Raw genomic sequence first — 18,302 nt, forward strand, 5'->3', positions numbered from 1 at the left:
ATAGATGATTCATTATATATTCACATATGATTTTTTACACATTACTCATATTGCTTGCATAATGTTAATTTGTAAAAGTATATATTATAATTCAAACTGACTGTCCCTCAATGGTTGATTGACCTTCCGGTCTCAATCTTCAACAATGGCTGAAGACATATCTTTTCCATGAACACTTACTGTACCTAACTAACCCTTAATATCTCTTACCCTGCTACAGTGTACATTTTGCACTAGCACCCAATTCCAAATCTTGTAGCACTACTTAAGTATCGTCCGCAACTTGATATGGCACTTTGCTTGTATTTCCTCATTTGTAAATCGCTTGGGATAAAAGCATCTGCTAATTGAATACATGTAAATATAAATTCTATTGTACTGTATATCAACTGTACTAAATTAAAGTAGTGTCAAGGAAGCACGTGTTCCACATTTGGGCAAGAGCCATGCTGAACAAATACACCTTGTTTTCAATAGCTCACCCAGTGCTGGAATATCCTTCATACATCCTGTTTAAGGACAGCCACACCTAAGGGAGAAAGAACGTCTTCCTAATATGGTGCTCTTAGGACAATTCTTGTTGTTAGACTACTGTAGGAGTCCTGATGATCTGAGTGCACCAAGTGCCAATAGTTGTTCTGCATGTACTGTGCATGTATTGATTAATGTATGACTTAAAGTTTGTACAATTCTCTTGCAGGGTTGAAGTTCTCTAGTGAGGAACAATAGATATTGGAAAGGGTTATCAGTGAGAGATAACACAACACCGTCGGTCAGGGAAGCTGCATGCAGGAGCAGGGCTCTTATATTGCTGCCTAATTTTAGGCCCAACCCATTTTTAGGGTAGGTATATGTGCGCTCTGTAGCTATATGTGTGCACTGTTTGATGTAGTCACAGATTACTGATGGTTACCTTCTCAGAGCCTGGATTACTGTTCATTGGTTCAGGAATACACTCCTGTCTGAGAGGGCAAAAAACACCAAACAAACATTAGGTAAGAGCATTTTTTTGTAATTACAGTAAAATTGCTAAAAGTGAACTAAAAGTAAAATTTTGAAAAGAAATGAATAAATGTATCATGCGTAAAGAATTACATGTGAACATAAAGGAATCACTTGTAAAGAATCAGATGTGAAAAGATAACATGCAATAAATCGCAAACGCAAAAATAACAGAATCATGGAAAGAATCGTATGTGAGAGAAATGAATTGTGTAAAGAAGTGAAAATAAATGACTCGTTAAAAGAATCGTATTTGAAAGAAATGACTCGTGTAAGGAATGTGGAAATTAATTAATTGTGAAAAGAATCGTATGTAAAATAAAAAAAAGACTATAATTTCAGTGTGATTGGTAATTTTTTACAGATATAAAAATATACAAAAATATTCTGTGCATCTAAATTAAAATGCTGATTCGGACATTTTCTCTGTTAATTTCTCTGTTTTCTTTCAGATTTTTTTTTACGCTAATGCTGATATCAAGATGGGGAACAGGCAGTCTGTTAATATAACGCATCAAACGGTAATAAGCATTTATGTGCATTTATTAAAACATATTCTGCCTAGAAAATTGCTCAAAATTGGTTCGTGCTGGACATTGTATCAACTCTGGCTTTAAATCAGCTGCGGATTATAAAATCTCATCCTTGTAACGAGCAATGTTGTTGTTGTTGTTGTTCTATTAACCAACACACATTTTAATGCAAGCTACCTCCAACCTGTATTTCTCCTTCCTTTTATCTATAAACCTTCAGTCTTTATTGTGGAAAAAAAAACATACCCTGGTAGCCTTAAAATGGCTAGGAACATGTTACAAAATCTATAATGGTATAAAAGGATTATAAAGGCTTACTTAATGATATTGTGCATAGCAATTATATAATTTCCTATAAAGGACCGATAAATACCTGTGAAAACATCTTTCGACTTAATAAATTAATATGAAGTAATGAGTCAGCACAAGTTAAGCTTTCTGTAAATCATACGACATAAAATGGAATTGATTATATTCTGTTATTACATATAGCTTTGTTTTGTTTCCAGGCAGGTCATGATGGCATACAGGTCAAAAAAGACGAAGCGAATGGCCACACGATGTCTGGGTTGGATTTGACTGATGCTGGTAGGCATTTTATTGTTATTGTAGCCTGAACATAATTTTATCAGTGGTGTTGTGTATCATTATTTTCCCTCTCAATCTCATATTAGTGTCTTAAGGTCACAAATAAATTCGAGTCTATACATATGTTTTGGGAATTTTTAAGTGGGGCATGATGTTGCTTTATAAACTTTGGGTGTGGACTGTTGATGGAGTATTGTTTGAGTTTCTGTTGTGCATACAACATCTAGCTATGTAGGATTAGATTAAATAAGCTACATGGAGAACGATGGCTTGAGAAAATATTGATATTATGGCAGAATCTGAGGAAGAATGTGAAGTCTGCTTGGGTCAACTTTTTATTAGTCATTCGTGATGACTCAGAAGTGTGCAGTTAGCTCACGGCGTTTATCTATATCGGAAAGCAGTGCTGTACAAGTCCACTAGGCTTTGTGTACACTTTGTATTGTTGGATTAGCACTTTGAAACAACTTCACGGTAACACCTTTGACAAAGCTGCCATTAGGGAGTGGTTATCGAACTCACAAACTAGAGCTGGCGTCTAAGCATAGAGTGCTACATTACAAGAAAAGTAAATACAATCATGTCTGTAACGCTTGTGTTGGACCATAGCATGAAAATAAGACAATAAATCTTTAATTACTTTTGACAGCTGGACATGATTTTAAGTACTCCGTCCTAAGTGCAGAACTGAGAGTGTGCACAAGATTTGTAGTGTTATTTTTTCTTTAGTTGTGCTCCAAAAACAAGTCACAATGCTGATGGTCAATGATGCAATATTTCACTATGAAGCAGAACAACTGTTAATAGTAAAACACAGTAATTTATCATTATGCGGCAAACGCAGCATAATGCATAAAATCATACAGATACAGATTAATATTAACATCACGCATCAGAATGTGGAAAAATGTGATCTCAGGGGGATTGATATTGGTTCCAGGATGGATTTATGATTTAACTAAATACCGGTATTCTTGACATGTGCCAATAATTATGCTCAAATGTCTGAAATGTGTTAAAATAAGTTAAAAATGAAGGATCTGTAAATTTTTCAAATTTCTAGTAACCAGCAACACATCAGTTAAGCAGAACACTGAACCTCCTCCTCCTGTGACAGTCACACTTAACGTCAAGCCAACGCCAGCGTCAGTAGAAGCTAACGGCACCAAAGCAAAAGCCCCGACCATGTCTGTGAAAGCAGCTGGTAACCAAGTCATTGCTACCACTGTATCAACTGACCAAAAAACTCCAGCAGAGTCCAGTACGCCAGCCAAAGATGCACCTAAACAATTGGACACTCCAAGCATGTTTAAGATGTTCAAGAAGAAGTCTGAGGCGAACATGGCAGCTGAAGCACAGATCGTCCCTGCAGTACAGACCGAGAGCCAGAAGTCTGTAAGTACATCACCTCATGATTGTTTCACATATTTCACTAATGTTTCTCGTAAATGTTAGAAAGTTAAAGAGCTTTTATGAGCTTATATGAGCTCTATGGGATAAATTGCCTCCATTTTGTCCCTATTTATATAGAACTCAGGCTTTAATTTAAGAACCAATTTGATTACTGGCAAATCTTTTAATTTGGAGATTTTGCAAACCTTCTAAAGTATGCCATATTTAATAAATTTATAATAATAATAATAATAATAATAATAATAATAATAATAATAATAATAATAATAATTATTATTATTATTATTATTATTATTATTATTATTTATTTGCCGTTGTAAAAAAAAATACATAAACATATGTAGGCTTTTTTAATCTGTTGCAAGTAAGATTTTTTTCTCAGGTACAAAAACCTTATTGCAAGCTACATGCCAATGACTATAACATGTCTAAAATATCACAATGTGTATTAATTAGTAAAACTAATTAGCAGTAACAGCAACGGTGTACTATTTAGTACAGTGCTTTGTATTTTCCCCTGGTTATGATTCCTATATATTACAGCAACCAGCGCCTGTGTCAGTAAAAGTTAGCGGCACCCAAGCAAAAGCAGATGCGTCTGTAGAATTCAGTGGTACGAATGAATCAACTGAGTCCAGTACACCAGCCAAAGACGCACCTAAACAAGTGGACACTCGAAGCATGTTTAAGATGTTCAAGAAGAAGACTGAGGCGAACATGGCAGCTGAAGCACAGATCGTCCCTGCAGTACAGACCGAGAGCCAGAAGTCTGTAAGTACATCACCTCATGATTGTTTCACATATTTCGCTAATGTTTCTCATAAATGTTAGAAGGTTAAAGAGCTTATATGAGCTCTATGGGATAAATCGCCTCCATTTTGTCCCTATTTATCTAGAACTCATGCTTTAATTTAAGAACCAATTTGATTACTGACAAATCTTTTAATTTGGAAATTTTACAAACCTTCTAAAGAATGCCATATTTAATACATTTCTACATAATAATAATAATAATAATAATAATAATAATAATAATAATAATAATAATAATAATAATAATAAGTATTTTTATTATTATTTTTTTTTTTTTTTTTTTTTATTTTTTTTATTTTATTTTTTTTTGCCATTGTAAAAAAATACATAAACATATGTAGGCTTTTTTAATCTGTTGCAAGTAAGATTTTTTTTCTCAGGTACTAAAACCTTATTGCAAGCTACATGCCAATGACTATTTTGTAACATGTCTAAAATATCACAATGTGTATTAATTAGTAACACTAATTAGCAGTAACAGCAACGGTGTACTATTTAGTACAGTGCTTTGTATTTTCCCCTGGTTATGATTCCTATATATTACAGCAACCAGCGCCTGTGTCAGTAAAAGTTAACGGCACCCAAGCAAAAGCAGATGCATCTGTAGAATTCAGTGGAACGAATGAATCAACTGAGTCCAGTACGCCAGCCAAAGACGCACCTAAACAATTGGACACTCCAAGCATGTTTAAAATGTTCAAGAGGAAGACTGAGGCGAACATGGCAGCTGAAGCACAGATCGTCCCTGCAGTACAGACCGAGAGCCAGAAGTCTGTAAGTACATCACCTCATGATTGTTTCACATATTTCACTAATGTTTCTCGTAAATGTTAGAAAGTTAAAGAGCTTATATGAGCTCTATGGGATAAATTGCCTCCATTTTGTCCCTATTTATATAGAACTCATGCTTTAATTTAAGAACCAATTTGATTACTGACAAATCTTTTAATTTTGAGATTTTGCAAACCTTCTAAAGTATGCCATATTTAATAAATTAATAATAATAATAATAATAATAATAATAACAATAATAACAATAATAATAACAAGAATTATTATTGTTATTATTGTTATTATTATTATTATTATTATTATTATTATTTATTTATTTATTTATTTGCCATTGTAAAAAAAATACATAAACATATGTAGGCTTTTTAATCTGTTGCAAGTAAGATTTTTTTCTCAAGTACAAAAACCTTATTGCAAGCTACATGCCAATGACTATTTTGTAACATGTCTAAAATATCACAATGTGTATTAATTAGTAACACTAATTAGCAGTAACAGCAACGGTGTACTATTTAGTACAGTGCTTTGTATTTTCCCCTGGTTATGATTCCTATATATTACAGCAACCAGCGCCTGTGTCAGTAAAAGTTAGCGGCACCCAAGCAAAAGCAGATGCGTCTGTAGAATTCAGTGGAACGAATGAATCAACTGAGTCCAGTACACCAGCCAAAGACGCACCTAAACAAGTGGACACTCCAAGCATGTTTAAGATGTTCAAGAGGAAGACTGAGGCGAACATGGCAGCTGAAGCACAGATCGTCCCTGCAGTACAGACCGAGAGCCAGAAGTCTGTAAGTACATCACCTCATGATTGTTTCACATATTTCACTAATGTTTCTCGTAAATGTTAGAAAGTTAAAGAGCTTTTATGAGCTCTATGGGATAAATTGCCTCCATTTTGTCCCTATTTATCTAGAACTCAGGCTTTAATTTAAGAACCAGTTTGATTACTGACAAATCTTTTAATTTGGAGATTTTGCAAACCTTCTAAAGAATGCCCTATTTAATACATTTCTACATAATAATAATAATAATAATAATAATAATAATAATAATAATAATAATAATAATAATAATAATAATAATAATAATTTATTTGCCATTGTAAAAAAAATACATAAACATATGTAGGCTTTTTTAATCTGTTGCAAGTAAGATTTTTTTCTCAGGTACAAAAACCTTATTGCAAGCTACATGCCAATGACTATTTTGTAACATATCTAAAATATCACAATGTGTATTAATTAGTAACACTAATTAGCAGTAACAGCAACGGTGTACTATTTAGTACAGTGCTTTGTATTTTCCCCTGGTTATGATTCCTATATATTACAGCAGCCAACGCCTGTGTCAGTAAAAGTTAACGGCACCCAAGCAAAAGCAGATGCGTCTGTAGAATTCAGTGGTACGAATGAATCAACTGAGTCCAGTACACCAGCCAAAGACGCACCTAAACAAGTGGACACTCCAAGCATGTTTAAGATGTTCAAGAAGAAGACTGAGGCGAACATGGCAGCTGAAGCACAGATCGTCCCTGCAGTACAGACCGAGAGCCAGAAGTCTGTAAGTACATCACCTCATGATTGTTTCACATATATCACTAATGTTCCATATAAGACTATAAATGTTTACATGATTTATTTAAGATTAATGAAGGTTAGAGTTTGCAATTTCCCTCTCTGGTTGAAAGATGTTATTGAATGCTATTGAATTGCAGATGAATCATTTGTAATGTGTTCCAAATGACAATGTAGAATCTCTAAATAGTAACATGACACTATTAATGTGCTGTTTTACATTACAGTGCAATGCAGTTTTGCATGCAGTCTCAGGACATAATTATAGGCTTACATTTCTCACTTCACAATTCATAAATATTTTCTTTTTATATTTTCAATATGACAGAAGCATTATAAAAATAGCAGCTTTAGTGTGCATGTCAGCTTGGTTGCCATTGTTATAGATCACGAGTAAAGCCTCAGCAAGAGAAAAATAAATAAAACTCCATGGATGCTTCTCAATCAGCTGCATAGATCCCTAGGCCTTGAATCATTGTACACAAGTTCATGCACTGATGCTAAGAACTGAGAGCTGGTTCACAACAAATTGCGACACTGATCATTCAGTTCCCAGCAACATGAGTACATACTTCATCACTGGCATTTATCGACAACCAGCAGGACTTAATTATTCTTAATAATATTATGTCACTTTGATTGTTCTGTTACATATCCTTGCATCATTTCTAGATGCTGGAAATTCTCAAATGATCAAACACCTAAAAGTCATTAGACTCTAACAAACCGTATATTTCCAACGCTAAATAAATTTATGATAGAAGAAGAAGCTACTACAATGTATATATGCTGAGTTAGGCTTCGGATAACAGGACTACAGAGCTTAGACACACCCAATCAGTCCTGAGTGTACAATAATATAATCTATTATATCCAACGTATCTGGTGTATGGTGTATGACGTGCAAGGACATTTTTTCTGTCATATACATATTGAAGCCCTGACATTTTTTATTGTTCCTTATTTTTAACAGACAACGTCTACACACTGAAGTGTGATCATTGCTATATGTAACAGGTTTAAAGAGTTAATCTAGCAAATCAAGGTCTAAAAGAAAAACACAAGCATGTAACATGTGTGAACCAACTTTAATCATTTTAATGATAATATGAAAGAATGAAACTCAGTTAATTACAGAAGCCAGTTGTAACATGTGGCAGTTACACCCCCAGAAAAAAAAGACTCAACACCAGTTCTGTTTTAGTGTAAAAATCCGTGTCGATGTTTGTAATCTGCAAAAGGAAACTTGATCCAATGTCCTTCATTACTCAGTGAAGCAACATCACCTGAGTGTGTAAACAAACCGCTGATTATTAACTTGATACCGAAAGTCAAATCACAGAAGGTTCTAAGCTCTTATTAATATATAAAACCCATAAAAGTACAGATCACACGCTGATATAACAGGTTTCCGTGAGTGAAGCGAGAAAATATTAGCTAACACACTAATATTTACACACACAGCGACACAGTAGAGAGCTGGTGACTTCCGGCGCCTTGAGCGGTGACACGATTGTGGGCGTGTCCAGAGATGCAACAGTTAATTTTGTACAAATGTGGTGCAGGGAAGACCGCGGTGCGCACGTGCACCATGTAAAACACAACACGCTGGTTGTCTTTCATCTCGTGTGATATGATGCTTACACACACACTAATGTGTTTTATACACAAACACCAAATGTCAGTGGCAAGAAAATGTCATTTGTTGTCCAGTTTAATGCAAGTGATAAAGGTTATTACCATAGTAGGAACGCCTGGCACAATGATTAGGATAATAAACAACAGCTAGCATGATAACTCACTATACAAACTAGCCGAATGCTAAAAATGCTAACTGTGTTAATACAAAATGCCCTCATAACAAAACCAAACAGCAGATTAATAACAGTGACAGGGATGTTTTTTCTTTGATAGTATAATTATCACTTAATCATTAATTAATGTTTTATCATGCTCAGGGTTATAAGTCATTGAAATAGTTTAATTAGAAAATCAGGTTGTTTGCTCATCAGATGCTGAGGCACTACAGACTGCAATGTTAATCATTTTTTTAAACCTAGTAATAAAATATCAAGAGTCAGCAGTTTATCGTGCAGTTTTCGTCAACCCAAGACAGTCAGTTTTGACACTAACTAGTGGTATATGAAACTATATATATATTTATGTGTGTGTGTGTGTGTGTGTGTGTATACTTCTTTATTTATTTTTTTATTTCAATAAATGATTTCTTTTTCTTCAAATATTCAGATCCAAAAATCACAGTTTCTAGATGACTGCACTGTTTCTATTGTGAGATTTAACAGCCTCCAAATATGTTTCCTCTAGGCCCGACACACCATAGGCCATATAAATAAATATGGTACTTTGATTTACTTTATTTGTTGATCCCTCATTTTAAAGGGACACAGACATACAGGATATAGAAGAAAACGTAGAAGAAGGTGAAGATGTATCTCTGCGATTGTCCCCTGACCCTGATTATGACATTTTGTTAGCTGCAGAGAAATTGACTCTGCAGCTTACTGCCTCTGATCAGTCTTCAACCATGTCCGAAGATATTACTCAAATCGCTTCAGATGATAACACCGAAATAACGGTGGAAGGAGAGGATCTGAAAAATGAGACTGACTGTCCTGAGTACAATGAAGAGGAAACCTGGGTGATTATTGAAGATCCTGTGTGTGCAGGTGATTCAGAAGAATACACACAGCTGCTCTGTCAGTTAAAGTCTGTGTGCATTCAGACTGTGGGAGACTTTTTCTGTAATCCTGTCAGCGTGAATATACATAGTAAGAGAAGATTCATTCAGATTACAATTGACATTTGCTCGAGCACGGAAAGTGAGACAAAAAGTAGGAATGAGGCTAGAGAAATGGGCGCTGCTTACGTCAGACCGACAGCAGAGGACGAACAGCTCAAATCTGAAATCCCAGATGATGACAATGTGTGGATCAGCGTAAGTCTGACATCATCGATAAACACCTTTGGAGATCTGTTGCATGGATAAACTCACTGCATGCAGCTGCAATGAACTAACATGTAATATTTTCATAAAGCTAATCTACATGACTCACTCAAGAACATAATTCATCAGTACAGTTTCATGAACTTACTGAAACTACAAGAACTCAAAAAAATCTCAGCTGATTAGAAACAATTCTTAAAAACATTGGAATAAACCGTTTCACTCTAATTTATAGTAAGATGCTGTAAGGAAACCTCTTGATGGATACCACCTTGAAACTATCAGGAGCAACGTCAGGTTAATCCTAGCTCAAGGGTTCGACGGCATTCTTTCACTGATAACTAACCAAATTAGCCTGAAGTTGAGATGAGCTTCCTTTGTGTTCCTTTGTACTGAGATCTTTTCAAAAGTCTAACAACGTACCGTGAAGTCAACTCCCTATTTACTCATAACACCATACTAACTATATACGATACCATTTATGTTGGACGTTTGAAAGCAATATAAATTTGAATTGGAGTATAAATTAAAATAATGATTATATACAGTAGCAACACTGGCAGGCATGGATCACATGGAACACAGGCCTTAAGTCCAGAACATTGCTGAATATCAATGAGTGAGGGGGAAAATGCGGGCATTAATGAAAGGGTGATTGTTGCCACAGCCCCGAGTAGGCAGAGGCATGGCTGGAATTGTGCAGTATTTCAATGCACCGATTAACAGCTACTGCACATCAGCTGTAGGGCTGTAACGCGTTTGCAAGTGCTAATTCTCTATGTGTGTCTATAGGAGCCTACAGACATAAAGACAAGCACACAGGCTGAGAAAGTACCACAGGGTGAAGCTCCTAAAACTAGCACCACTGAGGTCACGCAAGACACCAACCAACCTGAGCAGAGCAGCACCGAGGAAAAGTCAGTTATGAACTTTTTCAAAAAAACTTTTGTAAGTACATTTTATTCTATTCTACTCATTTTTAATCTAATGCAGTTAATAGTTATTTAATGATGTAGAGTGAATGAAATGCTTAAAGAGGAATCTGACTGAGGAATGCCGGGAATTTATTATTCGATTTCATTTATTATTCAGCTTTTTTTTTATATGATTTGTTTCAATTAAGAACAGTAACCTTTTTAAGATTCGAATATGTAAAGGTTCATAATGGCTTCTAATTGGCTCGTGTGTCAAATCCACTGAATATAAGAGTAACTTTTTCAACAGTCTTTTTTATAAATAAAATCATATATATATGATATATATATATAATACAACATTTTTTTAATGTTCTTATATATGTCCATATTTATTTTTATGTAGACATTCGTATTGCTGCATTAAAAAAAACAAAAGATGTAAATGTAGACATAATGAAATAATAAGTGTAAGTGATAAATATATATCAGTGCCTTGTACACTACACCCTCAATGAACTGCCTGCTGTGTTTCAGGAGATTTATCATTTCCTAACTGCCCTGAAGTTGATCTCTTACAAGACGTAAACTATTCTCTGGCACTGTGCTAAATCAAGCCTTTGAACATGTCAGAATGTGGCAGCCTTTTGTTTTGCTGCATAATGTGTGCTCACAAGAGAGGTCTGTGTATTTGGAAGTAAAGTGATGGGTTGTGATAAAGCATGGGCAGGCCTACGCCATCTCTAGAGGACAATGGCTGACTGAATATGAGAGGCCATGTTCACTGTGAGCACTGTCATGGAGCCCTTTGTGTGTTTGTGGTTTAAGTTTGTGAGGCTTGATGGTGAGACATCACGCTCTAAAAATACTGTTGTTGTTTTTTAATAGGAATGTATCTCAGTTGTATAGAAATAGTTGTCTAGTAATACTATCCTGTAGACCCCATTTGGAAACTGAAAGGATTTTTGGCTAGAGAACATTAAGTAGTAAGGAATTAAACCCTTCTGCATGCTGTAACAGAAAATAATCAAGTTGATTAATTTTCAATAACAGCATGTCATTATGGCTTTTATTTGATGGCTGTTATCGAGTACATGAAAGCAGATATAGTCACTCAATCACCATTTCATACCATAAATATAAAAAGGCAAAAATATTCACTTGTCATGTTAATAAGAGACTAGAAATCACAATGTCTTCTGTCCTGAAGACTTTCCATGCTGGAAGACATTTACTAAGAGCTCACACCCAAGACTTCTGCCCTTCCATAACAAAATGTTTTATCTGTTTATTATTGGGTTTATATTAAGTTGATTATGCTGCAGCTGAAGTTATTAAGTACTTTATTTATTTAAGTTATTTAAGTTTTATTAAGTATATATATATATATATATATATATATATATATATATATATATATATATATATATATATATATACTTAATAAAACTTAAATATATATATACACACACACACACACAAGCTAACCATCTTCTGGCCAATCAGATTTGAGTATTCATCCTCGCTGTGATCTAAAGCAAAATCTTTTACATTCAAAGGTGACTTCACCCAAAACGACAAAAGAAGCGACGGCTAGTCCCGATGTCTCAAAAGACCAGGTAAATAGCTATTGATATCTCAATTGCACCATCTTCCAGCTTTGAGATGGTTTCCAATAGCACAATGTCTGATTGTAATGCAAAGATTAATCAAATATTTTCATTCAAATGTTTTTCTCCTCTTTTCCGATTGTAACCGTGACAGCTTTTTTTGATTGTGTTTGATCTGATTCTCATTTGCGTATTTTTTATTTCTTCACTGCTTAAAATATTGGCACTATTCATGTTCCTCACTTGCTTAGTCAGATCTCTGTTTCCTGATGTTCAATTGGTGGAAGGTAATAATGCATAGTGATAGACTGCGACTGTAAGAAAGCCATTTTGTTTCTTGTTATAAGTATACAGTAATCCCCAGCTGACTGATTAATCCTTTATTGGGTGGAAAAGAAATGTGAAGTTTTATGACTTGTCAGGCTGGAACTACTGTATGTGTTTGTCTTTTATCAACGACTCCTACTGTGTCAGGGCTTTCTACACTAGCAGCCGAATCAAAAGAAGAGCTTTCTGCAAACAATGCCTCCACATGCCTCACAGCGTGACATCCATCCAAAGCCCTGGGACAAAAAAGACTAACAGAAACATGCTGTATATTGTTTAAGTCTGTATACATTTCCAAACAAACAAACAAAAAGTACTTGTAAAAAAATACAGCTTGATGTATCTCCTTTTTTTTCTACATAGTCAAAGAAAGAAACTCCACCAGCTCCTGCTGCAAATGTAAGAACCTCCTTTGGTAATACAATGTTAAACCTGGCACTGGGTTGAAAATTGTGTTTCAGTTCTCCAACTGTTTGTCTCATAAGGTACAGGAAGCAGCAAAGGTTCCCCCTCCTCCACCGCCAGCACCACCCAAGATGGAGAGTAAAGCAGAGCCAGCTGTAAAGAAAGACGAAGCCCCACTTGTAGAAGTAGCAGCCACTGTGTCCAAAGAACAAGACACCCCAAGCAAGACCAAAACTAAAGATAGCCCATTCGGCAAACTCTTCCGTACAAAGGTAGGCATCTACCTGCTATACACAGAATGTACTGGAAACATTTAAGCGTTAGTTTATGAGATGATTTGTATTTTGGACTCCAGAATTGCACATTGTAACAGAATGATGTGAATTTGAGGCATTGCTAGGCAAGATGGTGTCAAAAGGAGCCAGAGTGCCTGCCAAGACATCATCAGCGGTAAACAAGAGCAACACAGTTAACAGGACTTACCCATGCAGTGTTTTTTCCATTACTTATACCACTGGGTTAAATCACTTGCATCCTTTCACCTGCAAGTGTTTAGCAGCTGATCCTGAGAAAAAAGAACTTCCAATTATTACGTCGTATTATTAAGACTATTCTCAAGGTGCTGGTAGACATTTGGTACTGCAATAATATTCCTATAGGCCTTTTATTTTCTATACTGTCACCCATCATCACCCAAAAATGATCAAGGATACACAGCTGAACCAGAGCCATCGCAATGACGTCATCCTGACAGCAGCCGTTACCTCATGTCATCATTGTCTGCCAACTAAACCATGAGCTTTGGTTTTTATTCGCTCCATCACATCTCCCTTAATAACGACATCATGTTTATTGATACAGAGGCTTTGTATTTCAAACAGTGTTGTCAGTGTTCTTGTGAGATTGAAGGAAAGGCTTTGTGGCTGTTGTAGTTTTTTGCCCAGTTAATCTAAATATCTGCTTGCCTACAGTCTGTGGTGACGGAGGAAGCAAAGCCAGTTGAGACACAGGTAAATGAGTTCAGTACTGATTCGCTATGATCAGCTGTCGACCATTTCTTGGGCTCCTTTTTGGGCTTTGATCCGACTATGGGTCTGTCTTCTTTAAGAAACTGCATCTGGCCTCTTTGATTTCAGGATACATTTAAAGACTCTTTGTTTTTAAATGTAATTTTTAAGCTTCACTGCTTCCTCTTGCAATACGGCTGTTAATCTCACCCTCGTTGTTCCTCTTTCCTATCATCGTATTCATTTCCGTCCTCATAAATCATATTCAAGCTTTCTTCTGCTCCCTATTTAAGGTAGACGCATCCAAGACCAGCACACTTGAGGCCGGCGCCAAAGCAGAACCTCCTCCAGCAACCAAACCAGAAGAAAAGAAAGCGGAGAAGAAACCCTCACCCTTTGCCAACTTGCTTAAACCAAAGGTAAATAAACTTGGAGGCACTTTAACCCTTGAGTAAAGCTTATCAAACATGCGGCATGACTAGTTGCATGAAGTAAAATATGACTTGTGTGAATTTGAGGTACTGCTAGGCCAAGTGAGCGCTAAGATCCATGCAGCTGCGTCGAGCGCCGCAGCCGGCATCTCCCTCGGTGCTGGAGGAGCGGTAAATTCACAGTGGCCATTATTGTTTGTTAACACAAATGATTGAACTAAAAAAGAGTTGCTGTGGTCAGATTAACTCTTGAGTTTGATTTTATGATTCTTTCTTCTTTATTGTCAAACGCTTGAATTCGGCTCAGACATTACAACGATTTGGTTGCATACGGAGTCCTGTATCATAACACGCACCCGGACTACTTCTTGCCACTTTTTTCACTTTTTCTGACTTAACAATAATCTTATCTGTGATGAAAAGCTATTGTCATAGCAATGCCTTTTCCTTTATGTTTTTTTTAACCACAATAATACCTTTTTGCTCTGTGCTTTGTGGTCTGTAATCTTTTCAAACCTTTTGCATCATAAGTGACATACGCCATGGTCTTTTGTAGCTTGTAAACTACTGTGATATATCTGTTGATTTTTTTTTAAAGGCTACAGAGCCCAAGAAGGAAACTCCTGCAGCCACAACTGCACCTGCAGTGGCTGCGCCAAGCACCAAGGCCAAAGAAGAACCCAAACCAGCTGCTCCTGCTGCTCTTGCTGCGGCCTCTCAAGACAACAAGTCGGTGGGGAGTACAGATAATTCTTCACCCAGCACTTCCCGCAAACTAGAGAAGAGGAACTCCATCCAGCTGTTCTTTAAAAACTTGGTAAAGTAAAAAAGAACCCTGAGTTAACGCAAACCCGAGTAATTGTTCATGTTAAAGGTTAGGTAGAAGTCAGGCATTGTAAAAGGCCGATTAAGAGTTTTTCATCTTTACTTTATCTGATAGGAAACATTTGATTGAAGCATTCTACTTGTTCTACCTTTAAGACACCCTCTTAAGTCCTTTTGGAAGAGGACATCAAAAGGGACAAGTATTTTATAGTGCAATATTCATATCATAGTATTGCAGTGTCTAATTTCCTATAAGCTATTGAAATAACAGTTCTGACTTATGCATTGTTTAACTGTCTATAACAACATCACTTTACTTAATAAAAGAATAAAACATGACCGAGTTTGCCGTTAGAGGAAAATAGTCATTTACAGTCACAATGTTTATTGAGTAAAGAATTATTCATCATCCTTTTTTTTTACATTTAACGTTCGTTCCTCTTCCTTCGACAGATTCTCTTTTACCGACATTAAAGTTAAGCAAGCTGTTACTATAGAAACAATAATATGAAAATGAGAGCATTATGGATTCTGATTTAATCATTCAACAGTGCTGTGGTAGAATTTAATATCGTATTACTCCTTGTTAGCTTTATAGACTGATTTATTGTCTGATTGAGATGGGAGGAAAAAACAGTACATAGTATTTTTGGAAAGAAAACGAGTCACTTATTTTGACTCACTTCTTGTTAGACCTGGTTCATATTGCTTTTCTGACCAACATTGACAAGCCCTAACCACTAGGTGACCTCATATGGTAAAAATAAGTTTGTAAGCTCACACACTAATACTCTTCCAAAAAAGTCTGTATTCATCTACACATTGCTCCATGTTTTATGTGGTAGCATTCTCAGAGAAGAAGAACATTATTCATATTTTAGTTCATTGTCAAAAAAAAGACCATGTCGAGTAAAATGTAAAGTTTTCTCATCTCTTATATTAAGTAAGTAGTGAATGCATGATTGCTCAAACAGTACACTATAGGAAGTAAATATATCCAGTGAGCTGCAGTGAGGACATGTTTGAGCTAGATACATAAAGGAAGCTTATTTAAATAAGAATCCAGTTGTCAGACAGGTTGTAATCAGTTGTGCTCAAGGCTGTGAAACTTAGCAAAAGAAAGTGCTAAAACTAAGTCACCGTCTGCTTGTACCTTTTGATTGTTTCTCAGGGTCAAAAACGCCACTCTGACGCCGAAGTGCAAACGGAGACCGTGGCACCGGAGAAGGCCAAATAAAAACCTTGCTTTGGGTTCATTGTCTGCACAGAAAACACGCATTGCTTGTACATAGGTATCCTTATCTGAATGTCCTGACCAGACACCAGGGATTAATTCCTATTTAATCTCCACTACAGAGGTGAACTGAGAACTAAAGTATCATAAACCTGGCCATTCCAATGATTCATTGCCCAAGATGTCTTGGGTTGAGATTAAACATTACAAAACATCACAAAAGAAATTGTTTTAAAGGTTTGTGAGATGTATGTTGAAATGCTATAGAAAGGTTTAAGGCTTTGTATGTTATGCAAGATTTTTAAAGATTGAGGAGAGCTAAGAAAGGGATTATGCAACATTACAATGACATGCTGTTCCTCTTAACAGGAACATTACAGGAACGTCAACCCTGTCTACACTGCCACTCTTAACTCCTCTATATCACATGCAGGATGTATTACGAACACGGTCCTGTTTCCAGCTTCTGTATTTTTTGGTTTGTTTCATTTTATTGGAAGATCTGATTTTTTTGCACAATGATTCTGTGCACAATAATCATTCATACGGCTGTAAAAACAATCTGCAAAGACTTATTCCTTTAAAGCATCTCATCGAAATCCTCCAGTGTCACTCACTCGTTGTTTGGTTAAAAATACTTAAAATGTTAACGCTTAATAAATTTAGTCCCTTTGCCCATTATAGCTAGTATTTCATGCTAACGCATATTTTACTTACGGGTTATCATGTGACACTATCTCATGCAGGCTTTATTATTGAATAGTTTAGTTATTAGCTTTTCAAAATGGACATGCCTTTGTTTTTTCTTCTGTTCTGTTACTACTGAAAACATATACGATCTGTAACCAAGCCTTGACTAACTATATGGAATATACTGAAATAAGCACTCTGTTTATATTGGGGGAAAAAATCCATCTGGTTTCTCTTACTCTCTCATACTGAATTCTCACTAGCTTTAGATGGATCCAGTTTAATTGCTTTCTGCGAAATGGAATCGGGTATGAGGATTTCCGGCTGCAAGAGAACCTGTCCCGATTTCACGTGTTCGAAATTTAAAAAAAAAATGTATTCTGAATTTCAGAGACACATGCTTTTTTTTTGTTTGTTTGTTTGTTTTGTTTTTTATTTTGCTTGTAATCAAGTAACATTTAAAAAATGTAATCTTTTGTTTCCGTCATTGTAATTATGCAATCTTTGTTAATAAAAATGTAAGGGTACAACATGGCAAAAAAATAATAATAATACTAATTTTTTTTTTCATACACGTTCAATACACACAAATATGTCAGATACATTTTTGTATTAATTTAGATATTCAGATCCTATAAAACAAAAGCACTTTGATTAGGGTTAAAGATGCATATTGTCAGTGTTATCAGCTGCAGCGTAATAAAGGGAGGGAGGCCATTGCAGGGGGGTGGCAGTCAGCCTGGAGGCCCTGTGTCAGTGTTAATGTGTGTCACAGCCAGAACTGCCTCAGAGCCCTCAGTCTGATAGAGAGAGAAGGAGGGAGAGAGGAAGGGAGAGGCTGAAAGCATCAGATTTCAAGACCCTGGGATTCCCAAGCCACTTTATGAATAATGGAACCTGTTATATTTCCAAATTAGTAGGAATTCCAACAAAAGTGGTTGACATCTCATGCAGGAACTTCATAATGGATTATGGTTGTCTATGAATCACATGAATTGTAGGATAACATGAATGAATAAATATGAATAATAGGAATAGCTACATTTTCCTGGCTGGAATTTAACAGCCAATTAGTTGTGAATACAAATGGGCTGTGTGTCAAGCTACAGCAAACATACGAGTAAAAAAAGGTGTGTGTTTGCAATTTTCTCTTTGTTTTAGTCAGTTAATTACAAA

The 18,302-nt window shown here is 35.8% G+C and overlaps 1 protein-coding gene and 1 long non-coding RNA gene across 7 annotated transcripts; one reads left to right on the forward strand and one right to left on the reverse strand.

The window, feature by feature from the left end:
• The first annotated feature begins 856 nt into the window (after positions 1-856).
• bcas1 (brain enriched myelin associated protein 1) lies at positions 857-17,656 on the forward strand. Of its 6 annotated transcripts, none has more exons than XM_047807424.1 (17): positions 857-995; positions 1,455-1,523; positions 2,045-2,123; positions 3,187-3,518; positions 4,080-4,307; positions 4,896-5,123; positions 5,705-5,932; positions 6,477-6,704; positions 10,476-10,631; positions 12,157-12,216; positions 12,898-12,933; positions 13,020-13,211; positions 13,330-13,389; positions 14,240-14,365; positions 14,465-14,548; positions 14,976-15,194; positions 16,374-17,656. In XM_047807424.1, exons 2-17 carry the CDS (start codon positions 1,485-1,487, stop codon positions 16,437-16,439), a joined length of 2,361 nt encoding a protein of 786 aa, XP_047663380.1. In that variant the 5' UTR covers positions 857-995; positions 1,455-1,484; the 3' UTR covers positions 16,440-17,656. The 6 variants fall into 6 exon arrangements, with proteins under 6 accessions (XP_047663380.1, XP_047663382.1, XP_047663381.1 ...); XM_047807426.1 differs by lacking the exon at positions 13,330-13,389 and adding an exon at positions 13,911-13,949; XM_047807425.1 differs by having other exon boundaries at positions 13,026-13,211.
• Positions 7,788-8,830, reverse strand: LOC125140084. Its single transcript, XR_007139314.1, has 2 exons — positions 8,181-8,830; positions 7,788-8,004 (listed from the first exon to the last, which is right to left on the reverse strand). It is a non-coding gene; the product is annotated as an uncharacterized LOC125140084 (long non-coding RNA).
• Positions 17,657-18,302: the final 646 nt, after the last annotated feature.

The sequence above is a fragment of the Tachysurus fulvidraco genome, chromosome 23 (assembly GCF_022655615.1).
Source record: "Tachysurus fulvidraco isolate hzauxx_2018 chromosome 23, HZAU_PFXX_2.0, whole genome shotgun sequence".
Taxonomy (NCBI): Eukaryota; Metazoa; Chordata; class Actinopteri; order Siluriformes; family Bagridae; genus Tachysurus; species Tachysurus fulvidraco.

Coding starts and splice junctions, on each gene's coding strand:
- bcas1 (XM_047807424.1), top strand. CDS start 1,485: ATGGGGAACAGGCAGTCTGTTAATATAACGCATCAAACG. Junction 6,705..10,475: donor AGACCGAGAGCCAGAAGTCT/GTAAGTACATCA, acceptor GTGTGTCTATAG/GAGCCTACAGACATAAAGAC. Junction 15,195..16,373: donor AGCTGTTCTTTAAAAACTTG/GTAAAGTAAAAA, acceptor ATTGTTTCTCAG/GGTCAAAAACGCCACTCTGA.